Consider the following 14,657-nt stretch of genomic DNA (forward strand, 5'->3'; position numbering starts at 1 on the left):
ACCAGGAAGCCATTTTTTATTATTATTATTAATCCGGTCACTGTACATACAAAGTATTAAAAAAACACCCAGACTTCGAGGGAAGCGACGCTTTCTGAACAGATGCCACAGCGAGCTGGTTCGGTCCCGGAGACGCGAGGATGGTTATAATGAACACACCAGAAAGGACCCGGTGGGTTTATGCCTCTGTACCCAACCTTTATCCTTCTCCAGCTTTGCCATCTCACCGGCATGCCCCGGGAGGGCTCACAAGCCATCCGCATCTAAGGCGATGATGCGAAGGCCACCTGGTCTCCACTGGAGATTTAGGGCGGCTGTTCCCAATGGGAACAAGCTGTGTGGATCTCCTAGGGTCCACAGTTTCAACCTCTGTTCAGGCCTAAAGGACTCAATTATCCATCGGCTTTCCACAGGTCTTGAGATACAGAAGACCCCAAACCAACCCACTGTCTAGTGTCTGGGACAAAGATCCGGGACCTTTGTTCTCCACTGGGGGTGGGGCGTGGCGGAGGAGCTGCCTATGCTTCGTAGCTTGGGGGGCATGCCTTCAGGAGAATTGTGGGTGAGCAAGAGAGATTTGGGGGTACAGCTGCCTCCAACTCAACCTTAGGGCCACGGGGGCTAGTTTTGTCCCACCAGCCTCGGTAGAAAAGCTGAGGATGGTTTCCTGCCCATGGGACGATGGGGTATTCAGACCTGCCGTCCTGAGCTAGGGTTCGCAGAGGCTTCCAGGGAGAAGACTCCCCTCCAGCATTGTGTCTAAAATAGCAAGTGTCTCTCTGCTTTAGCTCAGGGTCGGTCATCACTTCACCCCTTCGAGACACAAGCCAGAAGATGAGATTAGATTCTCGGGGGGTCGGGGAGGGTCTTGAAACCCTTCAGAAGGCAGGTGGCAGATTCAGGGAGTGCTGAGGTATCCCCCCCCCCCCATCCTGTCTGTAGTAGCCGGCTTTCCCTGGTCCCCTTCCTAGGCTGTGGTGGACCTACAGAGGACACGGGAGGAGAGAGGAGGCTGCTACTTATGGGATGGAGAAAACCAGGGAGAAGGCAATAAGGCTTGGTGGAAGACCACAGGAAAAGCAACTTGAGGGGGTGGAGTGGAGCCTGCTAATGAAGAGTGTGGCGAGGCGGACCCGGGAGGGAAAAGTGTGTAGCAGAAAGGGCGTGGAGGCTAGGGCTGGGAAGAGGCGAGCCAGGGGTTATTTCAGCAGCCACCACCCCAGCAGGGCTCCCAGCCCAGAGAGCAGGGGAAGCCCGGCTGCCCGGGTGGGGCCAGCAGCATTGCATAGGTTCGTCTCACAGCAGGTCCGGTTGTAGCTGACCTCGAAGATGGCGTCCTTCTGCTCCGTCATGTTGCAGATCTGGCGGGTCTGGCTGCAGCCATACTTGGAGAACAGCAGGACCTTGCCTGCAGGGAGAGAATGGGCAGCCGTGAGCAGGGGGTACAGGATTCCTGGGTTCAATTCCTGGCTTGCGGAGGGACTCCTGTTTTATCCCCAGCTTTGAGCAGGGGAAGTGGAAGGGGGAGGGTCTTGCAGTAGCTCTGGGAAAGTGATCCAACCACCCATAAGGTGGATCATCAGCAGGATTTGAACCCTGGGCCTGCCCTCCACCCCTTGAGCTAGAGGAGAGACATATCAGTAACTAGCAGTAGTAGGTTGTTATTCTCTAGGGACAAGTCATAGGAGGGGCAGGGGCAGCAGTCCGGGTGTGTTTTGCCCTTGAGTTATAGGAGCTTTATCCACCACTGACACAGAATCCAAACATCTCCACTGGCAGGTCCCAGCGGCAGGGGACCATGTGAGATGGGGCAGGTGGGTGTCTGAGGTAGACACCTCCAGAACCGACCTCTAACTCCCTTCTCCCACCCCCCTGCATTGCTCAGAGATGGGAGCAAACCCCACGGGACCTTTCCAAGCGCCTGCCCGGAGGAACTGTCCTTTATCTGTTCCCTCCAGCGCCAAACCCTGGACTCCAGGACGTTCCAGAACATCCCCCCCCCCGCCCCGGATTTGTTCGCCAACTTCTCAAGAGCAAAGGAGGGCATCCATCTGGAGGGCACCCCCATTTCAAGAGAGACAACCCCCCCCTTCTCTCTCCAGTCTCAGGACCTCCCTCTCTAGTCCCTCACCTTGAGTTCCTCTCATCTGGCAGTTTGGATGCAGCTCTCTGGAGACCCCCCACCCCCCATGTGAGGTCCCTTGGAGACCCAGCCGCCTTGGGAGGCAACCAAGGCTAGTGCAAAAAAGGGCCCTTTGCTTTGGAGGGATGGACCTCCTCCGGGATCTGAGCTGTGACTGAGGCTACTTCGACCCATCCAGGGTTGGTTCCTCATCTCCAACAGCAACCAGACGCTGCAGAATAAACTCCCCCGGCTCCTCCCCCTAGATTCAGAGCAGTCCTGGCTCCAGGCCGGGGGTGAGTCTAACACGGAGATTGGAAGGATCCCTTGGACTTACCAATGTAGGCCTTGGTGGTCTCACAGACTTGGCCTTTCTCTGGCGTGCAGGGGCTGCGGGAGTGGAAGCAGAGAGCGCCCACCTGGAACTTGCAGACCCTGCAAATGAGGCCTTGAGCTGCATGGAAAGACAGGAGGTAAGTCAGCGGGGAGTCATGGGGGGCTGGGAGCCAGGACTCCTGGGTTCTTCACCCCTCACTCTGAGCCGTGTTCACCGCCCCCGTGCCAAGAGAGAACTAAGCCAAGGCACTGGAGCGAGCTGTCTGGGTGCTATTTGCCGTTGCTGTTGTTTTCTTTGCTGGATTGGCACGGTGCGAGGGGGTGGGACGCACTCTGGCATCGAAACCCTGCACGTGGGCACACACCCCACAGGGTGTGTGTGAGAGACTGGGGGGGGGGGCAGGGCAGGCGGAGAACCAGCCTCAGAGAGGCCCTGACTCACTCGAGTGACTTACCCAGCCCTGGCGATTGGGACATGTAGGAAGCTACCCAACAGCCAAGAGCTCCTCACGCGGCCATGCGGCTGCTTCTGGGGTGGAGGGGGGAAAGCTACCTGCAATCCCGGTGCGCAGACACAGCCGCCTCTGAGCACGGCTGCAATATTTCCCGCTCCATGGCCGGGGCAGGACCGGACCCTCAAAGGGCTCTTTGTCCCACGCAGAATGGGGTTAGCCAGGCTGGGAGCCAGCCAGGGACTGGGGCACGTGCCCCAAATCCTGCTACCTGAGGTTTCACATGTGATCACACGCAGGGCGAGGATGAAACACTTGACCCAGAGCATTATCCCATCAGGGGAGAGCAGGGTCGCCGAGCAGCGACAGCATGCAGCTGGGGAGGAAGTCAGGACTCCTGGGTTCTATCCCCATCCCTGGGAGGGGAGTGGGGGACTAGTGGGTAGAGCAGGGGGGGTTGGGAGCCAGGACTCCTGGGTTCTATCCCCAGGAATTTAAGCTTTCAATGCAGCCTTGTGCATGCCAGGGAACATACAAGAATGTTAAGAGTCCCTTAAGTGGGTGGAGAACTCCGAGGTTATCCAAGTTTAGCGTTCAAGCGGGGTGTTTCGAGCGCGCCAGCCACAAGAAAGGGCGCAATCTCCACCCACAGGGACACTCGAGCGAGTCAAGAGGGTTTTGAGTCATTCCAAGAGCCCACTCGATGCCCCGACGGCCCTGAAACCAGTCGTGCAGCTCCACAGGGCCCCTCCCGCCCCACATCCACAAAACAGAGCAGTCGCGGCTCTCCCCAGTGTGTGCCCCGGGGCGGATGAGCAAGGCGGTCACCCCACCCTTGTGGGACCAGACCGCTTTCCACCTTGCACAAGGGACTGACACCAATTTCAGAGTCTCTGGTTATTAAAAGTTAATTGAAAGGAGTCTCCCGCCACCCCCACCCCCCTCAAAGGGAAAGCATTTCATACACAACGTGCAAATACACACAGCGGTGAAGCGATTTTCTCTTCCCCCTCTTTAAACTTGGAGGGGGGAAAAAGCAGTTTCAAGGTTCTCCATCTGGGAAGGGAGCTTAAAGAAAAATCCCCTCGTAATTTCCCCTCTCCTAGAGGAGACAGAAGTCCCCAGTCTGCCCTCGGAAAGAAAAAAACAACAAGAAAAGAAACTTCAAGGTCCCCTCTTGAAACTGCGTTTTATTAATGACAGTTTCGAGACCCACCCCTGCCCCTGGGTGAGCTGGGATTCGCTGGGAGAAGCCAGGTTGGGGGCAGCCTCGCCCCAAAGAGCTGGAAGCACCCGAGCAAATCCCAAGTTCTGTGCTGGGCAGGGAGACAGGCCAGGGACCCATTTGGCTCAAGACACCCAGCGAGCCGGGAATGGAACCCAGGAGTCCTGGCTCCCAGTCCCCCCTGCTCTAACCACCACACCCTGCTCCCTTCCCAGAGCTAGGAAGAGAACCCAGGAGTCCTGGCTCCCAGCCCCACCGCAATTTCCACCCTGCAGACTCCTGCCACTCTAACTCAGGATTTACTCAGACAAAAACGCCCTTGACAGACCTGGAGACATTCCCTCCTCCCGTACTGGGGGGGGACACACCCACCCACCCCGAAGGCCCCGGGGGTTTCATGGCAAGCCAAACACCCCCGAGGATCTTCACCCAGGGTAGGGCTCCCGCTCTCCTGGCCGCTAGCAAAAGCGGAGTTGCTCCGGATTCGCACCTGGGTCACGGAGCTCAGAACCCAGCCCCGGCCCCAGCCCGAGCCCCCACCCTCACGGCAGATCTTTGGGGCCGCTGGCCCCCCAGGACCCCCCGATACTCACCCAGGGCACCGCACAGCAGCAGGGACAAACCCAGGAGCAGAACTTTGCTCATCCTGGCTCAGTTCAGGGCGGCTCAGGGGAGGCTGAAAGTGACCAAGCAAGGAGGGGAATGAACCAGGCAGGCGAGGCCCCAGCAGGTGGAAAGTGCCACCCTCCAAGTGTTTCCCTGGGGAAACTAAGGCAGGCGGGGCCCATCCTGGGTATTTATCCCTCGGCGGGGCTGGCAGCAGCCAATCAGGGGGCAGGGCCTGGGAGAGGGAGACGCCCAGATGCTGGGAATTGAAAACTAAGACCCAGAGAAAAGGAGGTGACAGGCTGCTCGAGTTCCCAGCCAGCCCCACCGGTGCCCCCCATTCCCGACCCGCAGCCCCGCCGGTGCCCCTCACTCCCGACCCGCAGCCCCGCCGGTGCCCCTCACTCCCGACCCGCAGCCCCCTGGGCTCCCCCCCAGCCCTGCCGGTGCCCCTCACTCCCGACCCGCAGCCCCTGGGCTCCCCCCCCAGCCCTGCCGGTGCCCCTCACTCCCGACCCGCAGCCCCCTGGGGTCCCCCCCCAGCCCTGCCGGTGCCCCTCACTCCCGACCCGCAGCCCCCTGGGGTCCCCCCCCCAGCCCTGCCGGTGCCCCTCACTCCCGACCCGCAGCCCCTGGGCTCCCCCCCAGCCCTGCCGGTGCCCCTCACTCCCGACCCGCAGCCCCCTGGGCTCCCCCCAGCCCCACTGGTGCCCCTCACTCCCGACCCGCAGCCCCCTGGGCTCCCCCCCAGCCCCGCCGGTGCCCCTCACTCCCGACCCGCAGCCCCCTGGGCTCCCCCCCAGCCCTGCCGGTGCCCCTCACTCCCGACCCGTAGCCCCTGGGCTCCCCCCCAGCCCTGCCAGTGCCCCTCACTCCCGACCTGCAGCCCCCTGGGCTCCCCCCCAGCCCTGCCGGTGCCCCTCACTCCCGACCCGCAGCCCCTGCCAGCCTGGCCCTGGGCCCTGCTTGAGGAGTGGGAAATGCTGCGTAAGGATTTTGTCTGTTGCCGGCGGCTGCAAACACTCGTGGCCGGTGGCTCGCTCGCAGCTCACAGGGCTGAATTCGGGCTCCGGCTCCGCGCCCACCCCGGGGCTGGGCAGTAACTTGTGTCATCAGAAGGGGGTTGCAGCGCAGTGACCTTCGAGAACTGCAACATCTGACTCAGAAAACCCAGGGAAAGAACCCAGGAGTCCGGGCTCCCAGACCCCCCACCCTGCTCTAACCCCTGGACCCCACTCCCCTCCCAGAGCTGGGGAGAGAACCCAGGAGTCCTGGCTCCCAGAGCCCCCCCCCCCCCGGCTCTAACCACTAGACCCCACTCCCCTCCCAGAGCTGGGGAGAGAACCCAGGAGTCCTGGCTCCCAGACCCCCCCCCGCTCTAACCACTAGACCCCACTCCCCTCCCAGAGCGAGGGAGAGAACCCAGGAGTCCTGGCTCCCAGACCCGCCCCCCCCGCTCTAACCACTAGACCCCACTCCCCTCCCAGAGCGAGGGAGAGAACCCAGGAGTCCTGGCTCCCAGAGGCCCCCCCCCCCGCTCTAACCACTAGACCCCACTCCCCTCCCAGAGCTGGGGAGAGAACCCAGGAGTCCTGGCTCCCAGACCCGCCCCTCTCTGCTCTAACCACTAGACCCCACTCCCCTCTCAGAGCTGGGGAGAGAACCCAGGAGTCCTGGCTCCCAGACCCGCCCCTCTCTGCTCTAACCACTAGACCCCAATCCCCTCTCAGAGCTGGGGAGAGAACCCAGGAGTCCTGGCTCCCAGACCCCCCCCCGCTCTAACCACTAGACCCCACTCCCCTCCCAGAGCGAGGGAGAGAACCCAGGAGTCCTGGCTCCCAGACCCCCCTCCCCGCTCTAACCACTAGACCCCACTCCCCTCCCAGAGAGAGGAGAGAACCCAGGCGTCCGGCTCCCGCTCGGCCCACGGGTCGCTGAGTCACAGCAACGCTCTCCCGGCCCACGACGCTCATTACGCGCACGCGGGCCGGGGCGGTTTGTGAAATTTCCCGGGGCTGGCAGGAGGAGGCCTCGGCCCTGCGGGGGCGGGGAGGGAAATCACAAACCGAGGGGCCTGGAGACAGGGGCAGGGAGGGGGTGGCTCAGTCAGGGAGGGTGGAGAAGTGGCCTCCGGGGCTGGGGGGGAGGGAAATGGGGCAGGGGCCTGTCCCCTCTGGGGGGCGCCGGCTCCCATCCGGCCCCAGGGCGGGACTGGCTGGCTCAGGGGGGCGGGGAACTGGACCCAGACTTTGGAACATTCTGTCCTCTTTGTATGGAGTCGATGCGTGCCTCGGTTTCCCTCTCTCCGTGGCACTGCCCCGTGGGGGCGAGAGGGTTGCGGCTGCTCTGGGACCAGGGCCAGAGGCCGGCAGGGCGTGTGCCCCCCTGGCTGTCCGGGGTGGGGGGCCGAACCCGGCTCAAATCAGACAAGGAGACGCCCCAATCAGCAGGAAACCTGGCCAGGGACCTGGGAGGTCACAAGGGATCGGGGCGCGGGACAAAGGGGACTTGGGGGGGGGTGCTGAGGAGCCCGGGCCAGGGGAAAGGGGGGACCCCGGAGAGAGGGGGGCGCACCCAGGAGATGGGGCCAGGCTGGGGCATAGACGGGCCCCGTGACACCGTCTCCGAGCCGGCCCTGGTGGCGGAAGGCAGCACCCCCCCGGTGGGGAGTCGCCCCGTTTCGTTCGGACCCGCCCCCGCCTGGAAGCTGTGGGTCTGACTATCAGTGAGATGTGGCGGGCCCCATTCCCCGCCATGGGGGCAGAGGGGAGCCGGCGCCCCCCTGAGGGGACAGGTCCCTGCCCCATTCCCCGCCCCCCTGAGCCAGCCGGTCCCTGCCATGGGGGCAGAGGGGAGCCGGCGCCCCCCAGAGTGGACAGGCCCCTGCCCCATTCCCCGCCCCCCTGAGCCAGCCGGTCCCTGCCATGGGGACAGATGGGAGCCGGTGCCCCCCAGAGGGGACAGGACCCTGCCCCATTCCCTGCCCCCCTGAGCCAGCCGGTCCCTGCCATGGGGGCAGAGGGGAGCCGGCGCCCCCCAGAGTGGACAAGCCCCTGCCCCATTCCCTGCCCCCCTGAGCCAGCCGGTCCCTGCCATGGGGGCAGAGGGGAGCCGGCGCCCCCCAGAGTGGACAGGCCCCTGCCCCATTCCCCGCCCCCCTGAGCCAGCCGGTCCCTGCCATGGGGACAGATGGGAGCCGGTGCCCCCCAGAGGGGACAGGACCCTGCCCCATTCCCTGCCCCCCTGAGCCAGCCGGTCCCTGCCATGGGGGCAGAGGGGAGCCGGCGCCCCCCAGAGTGGACAGGCCCCTGCCCCATTCCCCGCCCCCCTGAGCCAGCCGGTCCCTGCCATGGGGACAGATGGGAGCCGGTGCCCCCCAGAGGGGACAGGACCCTGCCCCATTCCCTGCCCCCCTGAGCCAGCCGGTCCCTGCCATGGGGGCAGAGGGGAGCCGGCGCCCCCCTGAGGGGACAGGCCCCTGCCCCATTCCCCGCCCCGTGCCCCGTTCCTGCCCCTTCGCGCCTCACCCACGGCGTGGGGCCGATAAGAGCAGAGTAAACTCGGGCGTGTTCAGGGCGAACCCGGCTCCAGACGTGCAGCACCCCGGCGCGGGACTGAGGCCACTTCAGGCTCCTGCTTCGCCGGGGACCCAGCGACCGACCCCCCCTCCCCGCCCCCCGCTGCTCAGGGGGGCTGCAGGCGTCCGGCGCCCTCAACCCGCCCGCCCCCCGGCGCCATGGGCCGGACCCTGCTCCTCGCGGGCGCCTGCCTGCTCTGCTGGGCCACCGGGTGCGGGGCCGGGCTGGGGCCGGGGGGCGGGAGCGGGGCAGGGGCCTGACCCCTCTGGGGGGCGCCGCTCCCCCCAGCCCCAGGGTGGGGGGCTGAGGGGCTCGGGGGGGCGAAATGGGGCAGGGGCCTGACCCCTCTGGGGGGCGCCGGCTCCCCCCGGCCCCAGGGCGGGGGGCTGAGGGGCTCAGGGGGGCGGGGAACGGGGCAGGGGCCTGTCCCCTCTGGGGGGCGCCGGCTCCCACCAGACCTCAGGGCGGGGGGCTGAGGGGCTCAGAGGGGGGGAAATGGGGCAGGGGCCTGAACCCTCTGGGGGGCGCTGGCTCCCCCCGGCCCCAGGGCGGGGGGCTGAGGGGCTCGGGGGGCAGGGCGGGTGTCGGGGGGTCTGACGGGGTGTCCATCTCTCCGGGCAGGGGGGGCGCTGCAGTGCCGTGTGTGCGAGGTGGGGAACCCCTACGAGGGCTGCGTGTGGGGCCAGGGGACGTGCACGGCCCCCCCCGGGGGCGTCTGCTGGAGCCACATCGCCGCCTTCGGTAAGTCCCCACTGGGGGGCGCTGGGCTGGGCCTCGGGGGGGCGGGAGGGGAGGGGGCCAGGTCCCCCTGCCCCACTCTGCCCCCCTCCTTCCTCTCTGCTCCGTCCCCTCCTTCCCCTGCTCCCCCCCCGCCCCCCACTTTCCGCCTCGCCCCGTGGCTGGAGGTGTTGAGGTAGCCAGGGCTGGGGGGCAGGAAGGCTGGGGCTCATTGCCGGGGGGCAGGGGGACAGGGGGCTGGCGATGTGAGGCCTGGGGGGCAGAGGCCTGGAGGTGTGGGGCAGGGGGAGCTGGGACCAGGGGGCCAGAGGTGGGGGGGCTGGAGATTTTCGGGGGCAGGGGGTTGGAGGTGTGGGGCTGGAGGGCAGGGAGCTGGGGGGCAGGGGGCCAGAGGTGGGGGGCTGGAGATTTTCGGGGGCAGGGGGTTGGAGGTGTGGGGCTGGAGGGCAGGGAGCTGGGGGGCAGGGGGCAGAGGTGGGGGGCTGGAGATTTTCGGGGGCAGGGGGTTGGAGGTGTGGGGCTGGAGGGCAGGGAGCTGGGGGGCAGGGGGCCAGAGGTGGGGGGCGAGGGGGCTGGCGTCGTTCTGAGTCCAGCCCCCCCCGACACAGGCTTGTCTCCCCCCAGGCCCCCTCTTCTCGCTGTCCACCCTGGGCTGCGGCCCCCCCGGGGCCCCCCGTGACGCGGCCGGGCTCCTCGACCCCTTCTTCGGCTTCACCTACAACCGCACCTGGTGCAACGACACGGACCTCTGCAACGCGCCCCCCGCCCTGCCCGCCCGCTGGCCCTGGAGCCGCGCCCCCCCCCGCCCTCCCCGCCCCCCCCGCTGCCCTGCTGGGGGCCCTGGCGCTCTGGGCCCTGCACTGAGCCAGAGCCCCCCCACCCCGACTCCCCCAGCACCCTGCCTTCCCAGGCTCACCAGAGACCCGACAACAACAAACCGGCCCCCGAGAGACCCTACAATAACAAATCAGCCTCTGAAGCCCCCGAATGACCCGACAACAACAAACCGGCCCCCGAGAGACCCTACAATAACAAACCAGCCTCTGAAGCCCCGAATGACCCGACAAAAACAAACTGGCCTCCAAGAGACCCTACAATAACAAACGAGCCTCTGAAGCCCCGAATGACCCGACAACAACAAACCGGCCCCGAGAGACCCTATAAAAACAAACTAGCCTTTGAAGCCCCTGAATGACCCTACAAAAACAAACCGTCCCCCGAGAGACCCTACAATAACAAACCAGCCTCTGAAGCCCCTGAATGACCCTACAAAAACAAACCGGCCTCCAAGAGACCCTACAAAAACAAACTAGACTTTGAAGCCCCTGAATGACCCGACAATAACAAACCGGACCCTGAGAGACCCTACAATAACAAACAAGCCTTTGAAGCCCCTGAATGACCCGACAATAACAAACCGGCCTCCAAGAGACCCTACAATAACAAATGAGCCTTTGAAGCCCCTGAATGACCCGACAATAACAAACCGGCCTCCAAGAGACCCTACAATAACAAACCAGCCTTTGAAGCCCCTGAATGACCCTACAAAAACAAACCGGACCCTGAGAGACCCTGCCATAACGCATTGGCCCACTGGGTCTCCAACACCCCCAAGAGAGCCTACAAAGAAACCCTGGCCCCCGTGCAAGCCCAGCACTCAAGAAAGACCCTACGATAACAAACCAACCTGTGAAGACCCAGAGAGGCCCTAGAACAACAAAACAGTCCACAGAGCCCCAGGGCTTACGAGGGACCCTACAATAACGAACCAGGCCAGGCCTGTGCTCAAGGACTCTCCCATAACAAGCTGGCCAGCGCTGACCCGTGCTCAGAAGACCCTACAATAACAAACCGGCATGTCGGACGGCCCCGAGAGACCCCCCAGTAACAAACCGGCTCTGCGGCCTTGGGAGGAGCCCGACCTAAGTAAACAATTGAATGAGCTGACGTGTCTGGTGCTTTGAAAGGCAAACGGAGCCTGGGGCTGGGTGCCAGGACTCCTGGGTTCTATCCCCGGTTCTGTGAGCTGCGGGAAGGGGTGGGAGAGCCCAGGGCCGGGCTGGCAGGGGCTGCGGGTCGGGAGTGAGGGGCACCGGCAGAGCTGGGGGGGCAGGGCTGGGCTAGCAGGGGCTGTGGGTCAAGAGTGAGGGGCACCGGCAGGGCTGGGGGGGCCCAGGGCTGGGCTAGCAGGGGCTGTGGGTCGAGAGTGAGGGGCACCGGCAGAGCTGGGGGGGCAGGGCTGGGCTAGCAGGGGCTGTGGGTCGGGAGTGAGGGGCACTGGCAGAGTGGGGGGGCCCAGGGCTGGGCTGGCAGGGGGCTGCGGGTCGGGAGTGAGGGGCACTGGGGGGGCAGGGGGGGCTCAGTCCTATTTCCAACACCTCCCTCCCCACCCCTGTTAACTCACCAGGCTCCTCGCTGCCTCCACCCCCAGCAGGGCGTCCCTGGGGGCAGGGAGGGAAAGGGGGCGTCCCTGGGGGCGGGGAGGGAAAGGGGGTGTCCCTGGGGGCAGGGAGGGGGGTCTGTGGGATCCCCCAGCTCCATCCCCCAGCGGGGGCCTTGTGGGAATGGGAGGGCGGGGGAATGGACCCTCCCCCTTCAAACCATGTTAAACCCCCACTGGCTAAAGGAGGGCTGGGCCTTTCCCTGCCCCCCCATCCTAACCTGAGCCCGGCCAGCCCCCAACCTGTCCCCCATCTCCCCACCCAAGCAGTCCCCCAGCCTTACCCCATCCCCTTAACCCCTGACCCACCCCTGACCTGAATCGCGGCCCCTTATTCCCCCACCTCAACGCCTGCCCCCCCAGACCCCCTGCCTGTCCCAGCTCCCCGCCTCATTCCCTGGGGCTCCCTCCAGGGGGCGCTGTCGTGGGGCTGGGGCAGGCCTAGCTGCCCGTATGGACCCCCCGGGGGAGCAGCCCCCTATTGCCCGGGGGGGGGGGGGGGTCTGTGGGGGGGGGGGCCCAGTCTCATCTCCCTGCTCCCTGTTCCCAGGCGCGGCCCTGCAGTGCCTGAAATGCGGCTTCAACCGCGTTCGACGCCCCCCGTCAGCTCAACCCGGTCCCCTGCCAGGCCGGGCAGCTCTGCGCCACCAGCCGGGGCCACGCCGGTAACGGCCCCCTGCCCCCGGCTTCGGGCTCCTTCCCCCTGCCTGCCGCCTGCCCTCGCCCTGGGGCGCCCTCCCTCTCCGTCCCCCTTCCCCGTCCCTGGGTTTCTCCGTCCCCGTCCCGTTCCACCCTTCCCCAGTCCCCGGTTCTCCAGCTGCATCCCCGTCCCCTGTCCCCAGTCCCCGGGTTCTCCGTCCCCGTCCCGTTCCCCCGTCCCCAGTCCCCGGGTTCTCCGTCCCCATCCCGTTCCCCCGTCCCTGGGTTCTCCGTCCCCGTCCCCGTCCCCCGTCTCCAGTCCCCAGGTTCTCCAGCTGCGTCCCCGTCCCCCGTCCCAGTCCCCGGGTTCTCCGTCCCCATCCCGTTCCCCCGTCCCCAGTCCCCCGGTTCTCCAGCTCCGTCCCCATCCCCAGTTCTCCGGCTCCGTCCCGTCCCCCGTCCCCAGTCCCAGGTTCTCCGTCCCCGTCCCCAGTCCCCGGGTTCTCCATCCCCGTCCCGTTCCCCCGTCCCCAGTCCCCGGTTCTCCAGCTGCGTCCCCGTCCCCCGTCCCCAGTCCCCGGTTCTCCATCCCCGTCCCGTTCCCCCGTCCCCCATCCCCAGTCCCCAGTTCTCCGGCTCCGTCCTCGTCCCCCGTCCCCAGTCCCCGGTTCTCCAGCTCCGTCGCTCTCTCTCGTTCCTTTTCTTATTCCCTCGTTTTCCTCGCTCTCGTTCCTCCGTTTCCCTTTTTCCTTCTCTCTCACTCTCTTTCCCTGCTTTCTTCCCGCCGTCCGTTGCTCCTTTCCTCCCCGCATTCCCTCTCTCCCCCCCAGCTGGCCACAAGACGATTGTGCGGAAGAGCCGGGCGGACCAGGTGACACGCAGCACCCAGGACACGGCGACCTGGGCCGGGGTCCCCTCCGCCATCGCCTACCCCTGCTGCCAGGGCGACTCCTGCCATTAGGCCGGGGCCCCGGAGCCCCCCCGGAGCCGGCGCCTCTGACTGTCCCCCCCTTTCTGGAGCCGGCTTTGCCTTGCATGCCCCCGAATTTCACCTCCCGTAAAAACGACCGGCTGACATCAATACACAGAAGCGTCCCAGCCCCGCTTGGAGTGAACAGTTTCGCAGTTTGACCCTGTAATCATGGAATAAATCCATGGGGCTGGAAACACGGTCCTTACATTTCCGCGTCTAGCCTAAGACCGTAAGCGCGGCCAGACTGGGTCAGAGCAAAGGCCCGTCGGGCCCCGTGTCCCGTCGGCCGACAGTGGCCGGGGCCGGGTGCCCCAGAGGGAACGGACACAACAGGGGATCACCCAGTGACCCCCGCCCCCCGTCGCCCGTTCCCGACGCCTGGCCGTATGAACGCGGCGTCGTCTGCATGGAACGATAGTTTGGAGAGACTCTGAGTTTGGGCAGGGACCGAGAGCGGGCGACAGAGCCAGAATTTTCCCGGTAGCCAGTTGTCAAACTAGGCGAATAGCGAGAGGAGCTGATGTGGCCCCTGGAAGACTCTGCGTACCCCCCGGGGGGCGCGTACCCCTGCTTAAGGACCCCCGATCTAGGCATATAAGAAACACAGCGGCCGGCGTGCAAAGGATCCAGCGAGACGGGCGCGAAGCCTAAGACCGGCAGGCTATTTGGCTGGAAATACCCGGGGATTGAAAGCTATTTGGGTGCTTAAAAATGCAGCTGGGTGCCAGGTTCCCGATCCCCTAACTCTGATTTCTATGGGGATCGGGCGCCTGGACGCTTTTGAAAAATCCCCCCCCCTCGGCACCCTCTTGGGTTTAATAGCTTTAAAAACTCTGCCCCTGAGCCTTTAACAGACCAGAGTCAGGTCAAGCGTCTGCGTTTCTGAGAACGTCTACTGCTCTCGGGCTGGTCTCCGTGGCTTCGGGGCCCCCAGGAGGCTTGGGACACATGAACGAGCTGCCAGTGGACTAGAAGTCGCCCTTTTTCTGAATTTGCGCCCGCTGGGGGCCGGGGGGGGGGCGTTTCTCCAGCCGGGCTCAGGTTTAAGCGATGGTTTTTCGATGTTTCCCCGTGTTTCCTCAAGGTTGGCTGAGCCCGACCGGATGGTTTTCTACGTTGCGGGGCAAGGACGCCCCGTCCCCCCTCCCGTGGGGTGAGGCAAGGGCGTCGCGGATCCACGGTTACGTCCGCCGGCCTCCTCTTAGCCTCTGGAGGCCGGAGACCGGATAAGCGCCCTCGTGACCCCGGTCTGTGTGGCGGCCCTCGAGGGCTCGGCGGCCGAACGGTCAGAGTCGGGGCTGAGCTGCCAGCTGCCGAGGGCGGCCGGGGGGGCCCGGGCCCGGCCTCTCCACCGGGGCCCTGGCAATGGCGAGCGCGCGGCGTGGAGTCGGTGGGGCGCCGGCCGACACACGCCAGCCCGAGAGCCGGTTCGGCAACCGGTCCCCCGGGCGACGTCCTAACCGTAGCCCCAAGGCTGCCGCCCGGGGTCTCGGCGCCGCCAGCTCCCGCGCTCGGGGGTCCGGGCTGCTCCCGGGCTGGAGCCGGCGC

The 14,657-nt window shown here is 65.6% G+C and overlaps 1 protein-coding gene and 1 long non-coding RNA gene across 2 annotated transcripts; one reads left to right on the top strand and one right to left on the bottom strand.

Annotated features, from left to right (window-relative positions):
- Nucleotides 1–14,535, bottom strand: LY6G6C (lymphocyte antigen 6 family member G6C). Its single transcript, XM_027832611.3, has 4 exons — nt 13,966–14,535; nt 4,729–4,811; nt 2,460–2,576; nt 1–1,408 (listed from the first exon to the last, which is right to left on the bottom strand). The coding sequence occupies exons 2-4, from the start codon at nt 4,778–4,780 to the stop codon at nt 1,200–1,202; spliced, it is 378 nt and encodes a 125-aa protein (XP_027688412.1). The 5' UTR covers nt 4,781–4,811; nt 13,966–14,535; the 3' UTR covers nt 1–1,199.
- On the top strand, nt 2,504–11,083 carry LOC122462832. The gene is made up of 3 exons (XR_006285666.1): nt 2,504–2,595; nt 8,941–9,060; nt 9,682–11,083. It is a non-coding gene; the product is annotated as an uncharacterized LOC122462832 (long non-coding RNA).
- Nucleotides 14,536–14,657: the final 122 nt, after the last annotated feature.

The sequence above is a fragment of the Chelonia mydas genome, chromosome 14, assembly GCF_015237465.2.
Source record: "Chelonia mydas isolate rCheMyd1 chromosome 14, rCheMyd1.pri.v2, whole genome shotgun sequence".
Taxonomy (NCBI): Eukaryota; Metazoa; Chordata; order Testudines; family Cheloniidae; genus Chelonia; species Chelonia mydas.

What these genes read in the sequence shown, in the direction of transcription:
- LY6G6C (XM_027832611.3), bottom strand. Translation starts at nt 4,780, where the DNA reads ATGAGCAAAGTTCTGCTCCTGGGTTTGTCCCTGCTGCTGTGCGGTGCC. An exon ending in GCTGCTGTGCGGTGCCCTGG is followed by an intron (nt 2,577 to 4,728) that starts GTGAGTATCGGG and finishes CTTTCCATGCAG; the next exon opens with CTCAAGGCCTCATTTGCAGG. An exon ending in GACCACCAAGGCCTACATTG is followed by an intron (nt 1,409 to 2,459) that starts GTAAGTCCAAGG and finishes CTCTCCCTGCAG; the next exon opens with GCAAGGTCCTGCTGTTCTCC.